General features: G+C 41.6%; 1 protein-coding gene across 1 annotated transcript in view; it reads right to left on the bottom strand.

Annotated features, from left to right (window-relative positions):
- Positions 1 to 11376, bottom strand: part of p4ha3 (prolyl 4-hydroxylase, alpha polypeptide III) — an 11583-nt gene extending 207 nt beyond the window's left edge. Inside the window, exons 1-13 of the mRNA XM_076283094.1 lie at positions 11192 to 11376; positions 10404 to 10561; positions 9524 to 9750; positions 7743 to 7892; positions 7264 to 7315; positions 6731 to 6894; positions 4872 to 5048; positions 3546 to 3610; positions 2960 to 3119; positions 2700 to 2762; positions 2282 to 2350; positions 1214 to 1310; positions 1 to 28 (exon numbers count right to left, since the gene is read on the bottom strand). The exon at positions 1 to 28 is cut by the window's left edge and continues 207 nt beyond it. Coding sequence (XP_076139209.1) covers positions 1 to 28; positions 1214 to 1310; positions 2282 to 2350; positions 2700 to 2762; positions 2960 to 3119; positions 3546 to 3610; positions 4872 to 5048; positions 6731 to 6894; positions 7264 to 7315; positions 7743 to 7892; positions 9524 to 9750; positions 10404 to 10561; positions 11192 to 11376 — 1595 coding nt within the window. The remainder of the gene's footprint in view (positions 29 to 1213; positions 1311 to 2281; positions 2351 to 2699; positions 2763 to 2959; positions 3120 to 3545; positions 3611 to 4871; positions 5049 to 6730; positions 6895 to 7263; positions 7316 to 7742; positions 7893 to 9523; positions 9751 to 10403; positions 10562 to 11191) is intronic.
- Between the last annotated feature and the right edge of the window lie 1825 nt (positions 11377 to 13201).

The following is a 13201-nucleotide window of genomic DNA, read 5'->3' as shown; positions in this document are numbered from 1 at the left end:
CCATACTCGTGGATCCACTTGTTAGCCACTGCAGAGAGAGAGTGCACATAAGTTACTTACATTACGTTTTTAAGCACAACAGACTACGAACAGCTGAGTCAGACTGTGGGATCAATTTGTTACTACACTATATGTAGTTTTGGAGAGAATTTATATACTGTACTATGATCATTTCATGGGCAGTATGAGTTTGAAATTAAGATTTCTACAGGATAAACATAATCTTAATATTTACATTTCAATTCTAAACCATGTATAAACAAAAAGGAAATGGCACACTTAAATAAAAATTGATTTTTTATTGTCTCGTTATTGACCTCCATTTACAGGATTATTCACAACCACCCAATAATTTATGACTCAACAGACTGAGACACAAATAATTACAGTAGTCTTGCCTAAGTGCTTGGCGGATAAAGGTGTAGGTTTTTGAACATTCTAATATAAGATTCCATTCCGCAACAATTGAAGGTTCTAAATTCAATGAACCCAGATATTCTTTAGAACGTTCATTTCCCAACATTCCCATCACACCGGTGTTTTGCCTGTTCCTGTCACCCGACTCCTCTCTGTGTGAAGTTGCATGTTTCCAATCAGACAGGGGTCAAAGAAGACCCCCTAAAGAGAAGAGGGGGATTACAGAGTTTCCACTGCTACTTTCTGAGTGTCTGTCTATTACAGATGGACCTCCACACTGTCCTGCACAGGCCAAACCACCCTTTCTCTTGCAGTGCTACTTGCTTATACAGCCCTTACACTCGCTTATATGGCCCTATGAAACTTATCTGAGCAGAGAGTGCTGCACATGCTCAGTGCATCATTGCTAAGCTGAATTTGATGTCTGAGCAGATCTCCCAGTCATCCCGCACTGTGTGTAATGGACCACAGATGTTGCTGTTCCGCGCGCTCTCCTTTATGAAAGACATGCGACCCTCCACCTCTCCCTCCTTCCCTTCACCTCCCAAAAGCATTCCAGAATGATTTTGGATCCCTTTCAGGGAAAGCAAATGAATGCATGGGAAAAATTATGCATTCTTGAAGGTAGTACGTGATGGTATGCTTTTTTATCAATAACTCATGTTCCTGATATCGAGGTTCATTGTTAAAAAAAAAAAGCTGTCTTCACTGCAAAAAGGCTGAAATATTTGGCGTTCCAGCTAAAAGTGATTTGAAATGATTTTATGTGATGTGGGCTTATATCTCTTTCTCTTACCCCACTTGTCCCCAACTAGGACAGGGCATCCAGCATGCAGCGTGTCTCCGTTTCCTTGTCCATTACGGTGAAGGTTCCACCAGAAGAGGGCGGCATTCTGGAACACACACACATACCCCCGACCCCACCACAACCACCATCACCGCCAACGTAATGGGGCAAAATAGCTTTCTAGCATTTTCTCATTTTCTATAATCACTCTCTAGCAGAGTAAGACAATAAGAGCTGGATAGATAGATAGATAGATAGATACTTTATTGATCCCCAGGGGAAATTCAAGAAATTAAGAAGCTAAGAAGACTACATATTTTTAGACACTTTTAGACAATTCACCAATTCAGAACTGAGCATTCTACACAGCGGAACAGACAGTAGGTATAAAAAGGGTTAAGTATGCATGCGTAAGCACTGATTTCTCACAGAGCATTATGCTAAAGTGGGCCCAAATGTTCCCTGCATGAGACATGCTCATGACAACACCTATCAGCACTGGGGTCAAAGGGGCTAAACCCCCTGCCTGAATCCTGTAAAGTGTCAGTGCTGGGTCATTTATCAAAGACAACACACTCTCCCACAAAAAAACAAAAGCTTCCTTGTACCGAAGGAACACACACACACACACACACACACACACACACACACACACACACACACACACACACACACACACACACGGCTACTGCTGCACTACCACAGAAAATAAGATATTTGTGTCTATATAGCCTCTTTGCATTGGAAATCACATATCACTAATCATACAGCATTCTGACAGATGTGAGGGGAGAATAACTTAGGAAACAAGTCCTGTCTTGAGGCATTCTGAAGGTGTGAGAACATCAGCTCACAGGGCCGAGGCCGACAAACACTGAGTCTGACCCGACCGACTAGAATTAGTACTCTTTGACCTCCTCACATTACTGTAGAGGTGGTCCATCTCAAAAGGTCTCCCGACCTACTTTTGCTTGATTTTGTTATTGTTCATCAATTGTAAGTCGTTTTGGAGAAGAGTGCATTTGCCATGACTGGACAAATGAACCCATATATGGAGCAGAGCAGAGAGGAGCGTACCTGCACAATCGGAATGCTGAAGTTGGCGTAGATGAAGGCCGTCGATCCACCTGCCTCCACCGCGCTGAGCTGGGGGTGGCGACAACGTTCGCACTGAGCTGGCTCCGCGAGCCGTGTTTACACATGTCATAAAATTACAGCCAGCGCAGCCCAGGAAAAGCAGCCAGAGTGAATGAGCCCTCCAAAACCAACAGACCCCATGCTCTTGTTCTCTATTGGAATGTTTTGGGCTTACGGGCGAGTCTGGAGATTATTAGATCATTTTCACTCAGGCATTGGAGATATACTGAGGTACTATTTGACAGATTTGAATAATGCACGCCTTACATTACTGCGAGCCGAGAGCATTTTTTTGTCAAACAAAGCAGCCAAACATGTCCATCTTGCCAAAGGGGGAACAGAAAAGTCATTCACTCACGTATATCATGAAGGTAGCTATTCGGTTCCCAGTTTTGAGTCTGTAAAGTGGACTGGACTTTGACTAGAAAAGGGGTTGAGAGAGTGATAGCATAGTTAGTATAGTCACACAACACATTCATCAAAACTTCGTCAGAAATGTGTCAAAGCAATTAATTTCTCCTTTTAAATTCTGACTGCAAACAAGGTTTATAACATGAACATTTTGGCACTCACTGAAACAATGAGAATTGTAGTTAATTGTAAAATATTATTATTTACTGTTGCATGGTCAAAATGGGGTTCATAGTGGCCTCCGATGCCATAGTTGACCACCTGAAGGTACTCCCCATATGGATGCTGCACGTTCAACCCAGTCAGCGTGTGAATGCGTTCATCTAGTTTTCCAACTATGGGGTGGGCCGTGTCCTTTAACCATGCACTGCACACACACACACACACACACACACACACACACACACACAGATACATACACACACACATACACACACACACACACACACACACACAAAACAACATTAGAACATTCAGGACCTTCAGATTTAATGCATCTTTGGGTTAGTCAGAATTACTCTATTAATTTGACTTTTTCTTGTAGTGTGCATGCTTCATACATAAAACCCATTTGTTTGAGGAATACCAGATTCAAATTGTCTCAGAAAGTGCAAGAGGTTAACTGTGCAGTAATTGTGTCTGGTCTGGCCATTGTAATTCATGTCAGAATTAAACTATGATCAGGCAATGGGCCATGCTCCAAAAAATATTACGTCTTATTGAGATGTCAGAGAAAGTGAAAACAAAAGTCCAGAATAATTCATGGGTCCAATACAGCTAAGGCCGGCCATACCTTTTACTGATGCGATAGTCAACGGTGGCCTGATTCTCACCAGATGCCACAACAGACCTTCTCAGCTGACAACAAAGGAAAACATCCCATTAGATAACCTGGAAAGAAGGCCTTTTATCTAGATTTCTCAAATTACACTTAATCACAACTTCCTACTTCAATGACACTACAATGCAGCTATGAACTGAGCCTTATCACACAACTCATTGTTCCAACTTGCATGCAAAGATGCATCCCAAAGATCCCATTCCTTGGATCTTTAGCCCGCGATTTTGTACCACAAGTATGGAAAAACCCAGTGGTTGAAAATATCAAGAGAAAGCTCAAGAACCGGCATAGAAAAAATACCCAAAGAATTTCCAGAGGGAACAAAGAGATGGTAATCAATGATTCAAGTCCAGTTTGCCCACATACATAAAAAAATGTGGCTAATGACCAAGTGGCTAATGACCACAGATGGCTCGCCAAGACAAAGCGGAACAGATGATTAGCTGGGGCCCCGCTGGAGAGATGAGAAATCTGCCAGGTCTGCTTTTAATTACAGCGAAAGACTGTCGTCATACAGTATGTTGTCTTAAGTGGTTAAATAAGTGGCATGGCTTTGCACTTGATCAGAGCTGTGGAAAATTCATCCCAATAGTGCCGAAACCCTCACAGACAAGACTCGTCCAGAAGGCATCTATTTAATACCATCCCTGTGATACAGCGTTTAAGTGATTCACCACATTGTGGTACAACACATTGCTTAAGTCTGTGAGTATTGAAAGGCAGTACATATTTTTCCATGAGCCATGTCCATAAGGGATCTCCAGAGCTGTCCTTTTCAGCAGAGCTTTCTACAGAGGGGCAGAATGAAATCCAGCCAATGGTTGGAAGTAGTACAGTATATCCCCCTGAAACTAGTCTTGCTTAGAGTTTGGACCAAGGGTTCATCAAATTACACTGGAGGACTTCCTCCCCCAATGCAACATTATTTGACATCTTCCAAGTTTGAATTACCATAAATGGCACTGCGGCTTGTTAAGCCCTATAGCCAAGGAAGGTTGGTGGGCTTTAAAGTGGAAACATTTTACCTTAAAGCTTTTGCATTTGCTTGCAGTACAAGTCTTGCTACATATCTAAAATATGAATGTAGCAGAGATTTAGCATTCATATCTGACTTTACAAGAGGTTATCTGAAGGGTGTATTTTGCCAAATGATGAATGTTTAATACCATTAATAAAAGGAAACAAATTAAACTGCAGTATATAAACACATATGTACATACATACATACTTGCACAACAAAACCCAACAAAACAGGGGTGCAGGACAAGCAATACCTACAGCTGGCTGAGCCACTTTTTTGATGCTCTCTGCTTCGGCATCTGTGATGAAGTTGTGGTAGAGCACCAGATAGGGCTTAAAACTCACAACCTCTCGCCTCATCGGTTGCAGGAGCAGCGCCGGGCTGCCGTTGGTGAAGTAATCGCAGAACAGCTCCGGATCCTCATAGTGCTTTGGCTACAACACACACAAAACATCCGAACTTCATTACTGCAGGCAAAACAGGATCAGCCAAACAGAAACACAGAGAAGAAAAGCACCAGGGTTTTATTTCTCTTTATTTATCCTCCGCTAAACATGGTCTGCATATTTACACATTACAACTGGGTGGCCAGATTGTTTTTTTATTCCTCTTTTGGCCTGATTATTTGAAGCGATTATCACGATATTCTCAAAAGAATGTATCTTGGTTGGATTTAAAAGCGAGGTTAAGGAACACCTCTCCAGCTTGTGCATGCAGGGTGACATAAAAAACAGCCGGCAGGATGTGTTCTGGTAAACACATGTGTCTAATGCGTCAGCGTCTCCAAACGAACAACATCACCTCATCCTCAGCCTCGGCCAGCAAGTGTGGGCAGGCTTCAGACGGCGTTCAAACACACCATGATGTAAGCACATCCCAAAGATGATTAGTCACTCTCTGAGCCTCCATATGCTTATATTAGCGTGCTCCAGTTTATACTCTTTGTTAACATGCTGTGGTGCAGGATCAACAGAGAGCCTTGCTAAGATTTTATTTAATCAGACATGTTATCATTTTTTCACCACAGGCAAAGATGAAATACCGGTATATGCAGACACAGAATTAGAGGTACATTCCTTGATTATAATCCACTACACTTTCCATGGAAGTGGAATTTCCATTCAGCTATCCGTCCTTTGTGTGAGCCCAAAAAAAAAAAACATTGGTGCTTGCATTCCTGGCTGTGAAGATGAGATAAAAGCAAAGTTGCTTGGACTGAGCTATACTGTTCCATCCAATCGACAATACTGGCAGTCGCTCCAACACTGCTTGAGGTATATGAACAGGATGGGTGTATTTTATTGGCTGTTCAACTCAAATATAAACAACATTTCACCAAAATCAAGGACTATACCTTTAAAGCAACACCAAAGAACTTTCCCTCTGTCGCACGCACGCTATTCGTTTATCCAACACTGGCTTTGCAAATAACAATGTCCACAGACAAGGTAGAATATGTTGCATGATTTATGCATGATGTATTGCGACATCAAACGCAAGTGAAATTTGTAGTTTCTTATGTCTCATTCCATCGAACTACAGATCCGCTACCCGATCTGGCAAACTTACATAGTGCGGTTATAGCCGATAGAGGGCTGCGAAGCGAATGCAGAAGTGTCGTTCACCCTGTTACAAGTTGATGAACCACTGAAACGATTTTGGAAACATTATTTTAAGGTACAAAAAACTCTTTGGTGTTGCTTTAAAAGATGAAGATACCCTGGGACCATGTTTTTGACACAGCTTTAACAGAAAGTCCCGTCAAAGTTGTTTAATCGCCCCCTTAGAATTACAAGGTTCTATCTACGTTCTGAGTAGTTCTGAGATATTGAGCTTCATAGTCTTAAGACTTCCATAGTTATACCGACAAGCGGAACAAACCTCTTTAGATATAATGTCCAAAAATGCATACAACTACAGTACAAGAAACACCTCACCTCACCTCACCTTCTTAAGGTGTCAAAGAATAATGTCAATAACTCAATTTTGACAAAAATGTCAGACAGAACCTTATAATTCTAAGGGGACCCTATATTAAATGTTTTAATCAGAGATGCGGTCTCTAATGCCAAAGCTGCTAACCCAGTGCACCAAAAGAATATGACAGAGGGTGCACCTGAGAACCTTGCGTCTGGCAGAGCCTCTCATAGGTGTTCCTGGTCCTCAGGTAAGTGGTGGAGGGTCTCTTTAAAACACCGGCAGCAGTGGCCTTGTATGGATTCTCAACGAGAAGCCTCTCGTACTTCTCTACGTTGAGCAGCACTCTTCCATTTAAGGGATCTTTGGAGGAGAATATGAGAGAGACCAAGGGAGTGTTACTGGTTATAAAACGCATTCATAATTGAAGAAAAATAAGCTATAGCAGTATTGGCAGTGAAGCGGCTGTAATTCTGCAGAAAACATGATTTATACAAAAAGACAATTTATGTTTTTGATTCATATTATTTAGAGCAAACACTTGGACAAGAAAGAATTGCATCATCATGATTGGCAGAATAAAGACAACACAATCTTCTGTGCAGCTTGAGAATCGCAGCTCCAATTATTTATTTTTTTCATGATATGAAATACAGCTGTTTCAAAAATGTGGGTATTTTTTTCTGTCAAGCTATGGGCTGCTGCTAAATTGTTATGACTGGAAAGACTTACCGTGACGTAGCAACTCCTGCGAGAGACTCAATGCATAAGAAATGTTTCCTGTCTGAAAAATAATAAAAAAAAGATTCAGTGCACACTACAAAGACATCTGCTTGTGTATGAAATCCAAAGTACTCTACTGAAGAAGACACATTAAAACCCTTATCCACACTGAGATAAAGTCATAAACCCATAGACCAATATGACAAAGGATTAAATCTTTTCTCCTGTTTATGTCAGCGATAATTTGTATTACAAACAATATGACAAGGCAAAATGTTTTACCCTATTTTTGTCAGTGTAGTTTTATTGACTTAACTTTGCTTGAACTGGTATTAAATTCTATGTGAGTGGTAGGCTACTCATTACTGCACTAAAAAAGTCCTAGTCTCACTGTACCTTGATTGTTCCACTTTTTGGTAAATAGCTTTGGACAAAAGCATCAGCTAAATGACTAAATGTGAATCTAAATGTCTAATACAATACATCACCTTGAAATGCGAGAAGGCCAGATGGTCCAGGGCGTCCTCCAGACTGCCCTCATCCTCAGGCCTCCAAGCCAACTCTGACCCCCTGAACAGTCGGACCGACTCCTCCAGCCACTGCACTGAGTGGTAGTAGTCCTCAACGTCATAGGCAACCTGCTCACAAACAAATTTAAAACAGGAGGGCAAGTTAAGATACAGTAAGCGGTGCTAAGAGAGATTATGTGACAACTAGTATCTACCCGATGTCTTCACTTTTCAACATGAGCATGCCTTTTGTTTCATTTTTCAACATCAAGGTCCCATAGGTATCAGACTGTCATGCACATTACAAATTGACGTTAAAGGGGTAAAGTAATGAAGAGGGTCACTTCTCTACTCTAGGACACCAAAGAAAGGCTACATACTGTAGGGCGATACTAAGTGTTCCGATACCAATGTGATACCAATGACAATGGTTGCCATTCTCACTATTATGTCAGTGTAACATCAAAATTATTTTGAATCCATTTTTCCAGGTCAAACTGTTACATATTGTTGTTTTACAATACAAAATGACTAATTTTAACGTCATATAATATATTGGTTTCTGTAATTTTCTACCAGCAAATATCTCAAGATTTTTAGGCAACTTTAATGTACCCCATGCAAATCACATCTGTTCGGTGGGGATTATGAGTTAGTGATGACTCGCCCCAAAATGCCACCAATGACACTGCATGCTGAAGCCTTTTGGCAGACTACACTCTTCACTTAGTCATCAGTGAGGGTCACTGCCCTCAGAAAATCTGGAGAATGAGAATATATATTGTCAGCGGCCTAAATGGAAAATCTGGGAAGCGTTGAATGCAGCTACTGTGCAGACAGCCTTCTCCCAGATCCCCCACGCATGAATAAGTAGCAGTGGCAGCCACACAGGAATAGACAGGCAGACAGACAGACAGAGAGAAAGAGAGAGAGAGAGAGAGAGAGAGAGAGAGAGAGATTGTTGTGGGACATTGGGCAGTCTGTTCCACATCAGGAGCAGAGGGACATGCACGAGCAGGACTCGGAGTGTGAATCCCTCAACACTGCGTGAATGGAAACTCATCAACTCCTCCTCCACCACCACCTACACCCCCCCTACATACCCCCACCCACCCAACCAACCGCCTCCTGCCTCTGCAGCCTCACCACCCCACCCCCTGCGTCTCACACAAAGCATGTGAAAGGGGTGTGCTCTCTAAATACTTCCACAGGCTGCTCTCAGTGGGACACCTACATGCTTGGTCAGAGCGCACCAGATGAGAAAGTCATTGCTCATCCATCCTCCTGCTGTGTTATTCTCCCATGCTCGGAGAAGTTCGGAGGAAGCCCTGGCGTTGGGTTTTCCCCTCCGTCAGCCGAGCCGAGCCGTTCCTCTCCACCCCACAGAGGGAACTCCATTTACGGGGTGGAAAAAAAAAAGTGATGGAGACTATTTTGCAGTAGTCTAATTGACACCAGACCGCATATCTCAGTTGAGATTGAGAGTAGGTCTGGAAAGGCTTCATTGACTTAGGAAAAGCTATATAAATGTGCTATATAAATAAACTGACTTGAATTGACTTGACTTGACTTAAGACTTCCAGGGGCATAACCAGCAGTATTACACATATACAATAGTATACATATTAAATATTGCCTAAATAGACTAACCCCCATGCTTTATTTTATTTTCAAGACAAGTAGTAGTAGTAGTAGTAGTAGTATACCTTTCTTTAACTCAGAGTTCATCAACGACTGTGCGAAGGTGATCAGATACCTACTTTGCCCACTAGGAAGCAGTCGTCTCCCGAGAGAGGGATGGATACGCGAGGGCGGTAGATGTCCACAGTGTTGCCTTGGTTGGTCAGTCTCTGGAAGTGTCCTCGGACCAGCCCCTCCACGTGCAGCGCGTACACATCCTGCAGCCTCATGAGGCCCTGGGCAGCCCCCTGGATGTCCTCCTGCTTGGGCAAGCTCCCCTCCACATTCCCGTAGCCAGATCTGAGGGCTGGGCCAAAAACCAGACACAACAAAAGGTTGAGAGTATAGCCACAAGGTCATAATGAGAGGGCCATAAATTTAAACTGGAGGGATGGGGAAGGCTGCTCCAGTTGGAGACAGCTGTTGGAGTCAGCTGTGTGTGTGTTTGTGTGTGTGTGTGTGTGTGTGTGTTTAGACAGGGTTGTTAAGAGCTGTTGAGCTAAAGCAGTGTTTTTCAAACTTTTTTGTGCCACGGCACACTTTTGACACTTAAAATGTCCCATGGCACACTAACATCCTGTGTGAAGAAAAAATAAACATACCATAGCCTAAAACTAATTCGGCCTTATTATGGCTTCTATGCAAGACCTGCTCAATAAAACAAGCGCCCTCTGTTTCATTTGTAGGTGACTATATCTAATTTAATTGTTGTTATGAACTGGATATGTGATGATTCTGTGAATACTGGATATGGGGTCCCCGTTGTACAATGCCTGCATACCACAAATAGTGCAATCATACAATCAATGAGAGCATGTGGTTATAAATTCTTTGATGCAACAGTTGCTTTTCTGGACCAGTGAGTGACATTTGGGTAATTTTCTGCGGCACACCTGATGATCTCTCACGGCACACTAGTGTGCCCCGGCACAGTGGTTGAAAAACACTGAGCTAAAGCACCTTGGGTGTTTTCCTGGGCTTCTTCGCTGTAGACCACATTGGGCCATTCCGAATGCAGTCGCTTGATCAGAGTGAATGCCACCAAAGGATTCGCAGCTGCCGCACCGGTTAGTCTGCTGTAGACCGCGCTGTGTAGTTGGGAAACTTTTGCGTAAAATCTGTGGAAACACAAAGCTGGTTTTAAATCTCAACATCACCTAACTTTCTTCCCATTTCTCCGTCTCTTTTGAAGATGATCTGTCATATTGTGCATTGTGTGTGATTGACGGTTCATCTCTGGCTATATCAGTTCTTCTTTTAGACAATCCTCTGTCGCGACCAGATGTTTATCTGGGTATTTCCCACAACAATAAATAAATCATTTTTGAGAGCGCACACCGGAGTCGTAACCCACATGGCTTTCTTGCGCGTCCTTGCTGGATACAACTGGATGCCCAGATATTCCCACGGAAGTCGCAGCTGATGCAACCACCCACAGCACCCAAAAGTACACTAAACACACGTGAAGCATGCACCTCTCAAATAAATATCAGCACATTCGTCTTGTGGACACTGAGTGTGCACTGAGCATGTTTTTTTGTTTGGTAAAAAGTGCAGACACGCAACGCACTGGACATTTAGAAAAGATAACACATTTTCTTTTTATAGATGCATTGTCCTTTTGTTAAACATCATGAGTAACCTACAACCGAAAACTACTGCATTTGAGCACACGCTCTATAATCAATAAATGAATTAGCCTACCAAATAAGGACAACATATTGCACTTAATATAACATTGCACTTACCTTTGAATATCTCTCAATCTCTCAGTCTCTTGTTCTATGTATGCTTTTAGATGATAAATTAGTTTCCTTTCAGTATCAATAGCTTGCTTTACGTTCATCATTGACGTAAATATTTCACCATTTGTGGAAATTACAACAAGACCCGTCACGAACCATACCGTCAGAAATTTTAAATAGATTGACATTTTCGATCAATAACGCAACAGAAGAAACAGCTCACCATGTACTATGGGCCTAATTGGTCTCGAACAAATCTTAACAAAGACTTTATAAAGATGACAAAATAAAGAATTCTAAAGTTCTTTCAGCTCTTTCGCTGGTCCGACGAGAGTTCTAACAGTTGCGCCGTTTGGTCCCTGCAGTGCGTTCTACGGCAGAGCACACCCCTCTCACTCGTTCTCCCACGCTGTGCTATGGCTGAAAGACATTTAGTGCTTTCCATTCAGAAAATGCAGCACACCCATGTATTAGATATAATTTTGCTTTATTTAGGTCTATATCATCATCATCATCATCATCATCATCATCACCATCATCATCACCATCATATCCTTCCTCTTCCATAATCAGTTTGCACATCAAAAATTATTGCAGCTTATAGGCTGACATTATACTTTTCACATTATCTATGGCAAGTAGTCTGTAGTTTATATGGATCGTTTTTTTTCTCACATTTGAGTGCATAGCTCATAATAAATGTATTGACAGGTGGTAGAGAAATACCAGATTAGGCAACATTTAATTGTGATATACTATAGGCCATTCTAAGATGTTCATTAGACATTTGTTAGGATACAGACATTACACATTGTTAGGATACAGAGTGGGCCATTTCAAGTAATGTTGACTCAAAGATGTAATACATTTTATCACTCCTAGATGGCGGTTTTGCACCACAAACCCAACAATCTGAATGGGGGAAAAAATGTCAGAAGCTGGTCCACTCTCATCAAATACATATTAACCAGTGGTGAAAATATGCACACGAAAGCAAATAAAAACCCAAGCAAAATGTTTTACATGTGTGTGGATTGCATTTTTTTTCACAACCATTCTCCATATTCCCACAGCTAAGACCACATAGATTCTCATGGGTTAGCTTTAATGGTGACCTGCATGGAAAGAATTCCAAATCAGAGTCAAACCGAATGCATTAGACTGAATGATGTGCATTTTAAATGATAGGTTAGATCACATATGTATCCCAGATGTGTCCCAGGATCGGTGTGGATCGGGCAGCATTGCTGGGGTTTGCACAGGCTACAAAAACTCAGTATATATTAATTAAGTCATTTGATATACTCATGTACAGCATAACAGTGTAACTCAAAATGCATTACATGGTTTCACTACTTGGTGGCAGTTTTTACATCACCCTGTCATCAACAGGGTGTTTCAATTCAATGGTGGTAGTGTAGTGGGTAAGAAGCTGGGCTAGCGTGCAGTAGCCTACAGTAAAAATTGTGATTTCAATTCCCAGCTTTCACTGTTGTGCCCTTGAGCAAGGCACAACTCCAAATTCCTCTGGGGACAATGTAAGCCCTTGTAATATAGTTGACATATGTAAGTCACTTTGGACAACAGTGTCTGCTAAATTAATAAATATAATCATCAGTTAAAGAGGAAAAAGTACACAAAGTTAAATTAACAGGTTTGGTGACAGATGTCACCAACAATAAGAAGCACAAGAAAGAAAACAATGGCAAATAATTTAATTAAAAAAAGAAACAAACAAAAGCATGACTTACATTTTTATAATTACAGCCATAACCCATAACAGGGTTAGATGTACTTGTCATACAGAATAACCCACAAAATAGACGGCACACGAGTACAGTATGTTCAAAAGCGCTCCAACTCCAATTGTATTTTTCACTGCTCAACAAATGTCAGACAGCAAGCTGTCAAAATGACAACATGTTTACACAAGGATTTACAGAAATTCTTATGGATGTCCTTACACATCATTATGTAATAGTTTACAGTGACACCATCTGAGAGAATCCACTG

This window comes from Alosa pseudoharengus, unplaced genomic scaffold (genome assembly GCF_046254945.1).
Source record: "Alosa pseudoharengus isolate Yale_2024_CS ecotype anadromous, Long Island Sound unplaced genomic scaffold, YU_APseudo_1.1 YU_APseudo_1.1_scf_13, whole genome shotgun sequence".
In the NCBI taxonomy this organism is placed as follows: Eukaryota; Metazoa; Chordata; class Actinopteri; order Clupeiformes; family Clupeidae; genus Alosa; species Alosa pseudoharengus.
Note: the sequence above shows the minus strand (reverse complement) of the source record. Positions and strands in the feature narration are given on the sequence as shown.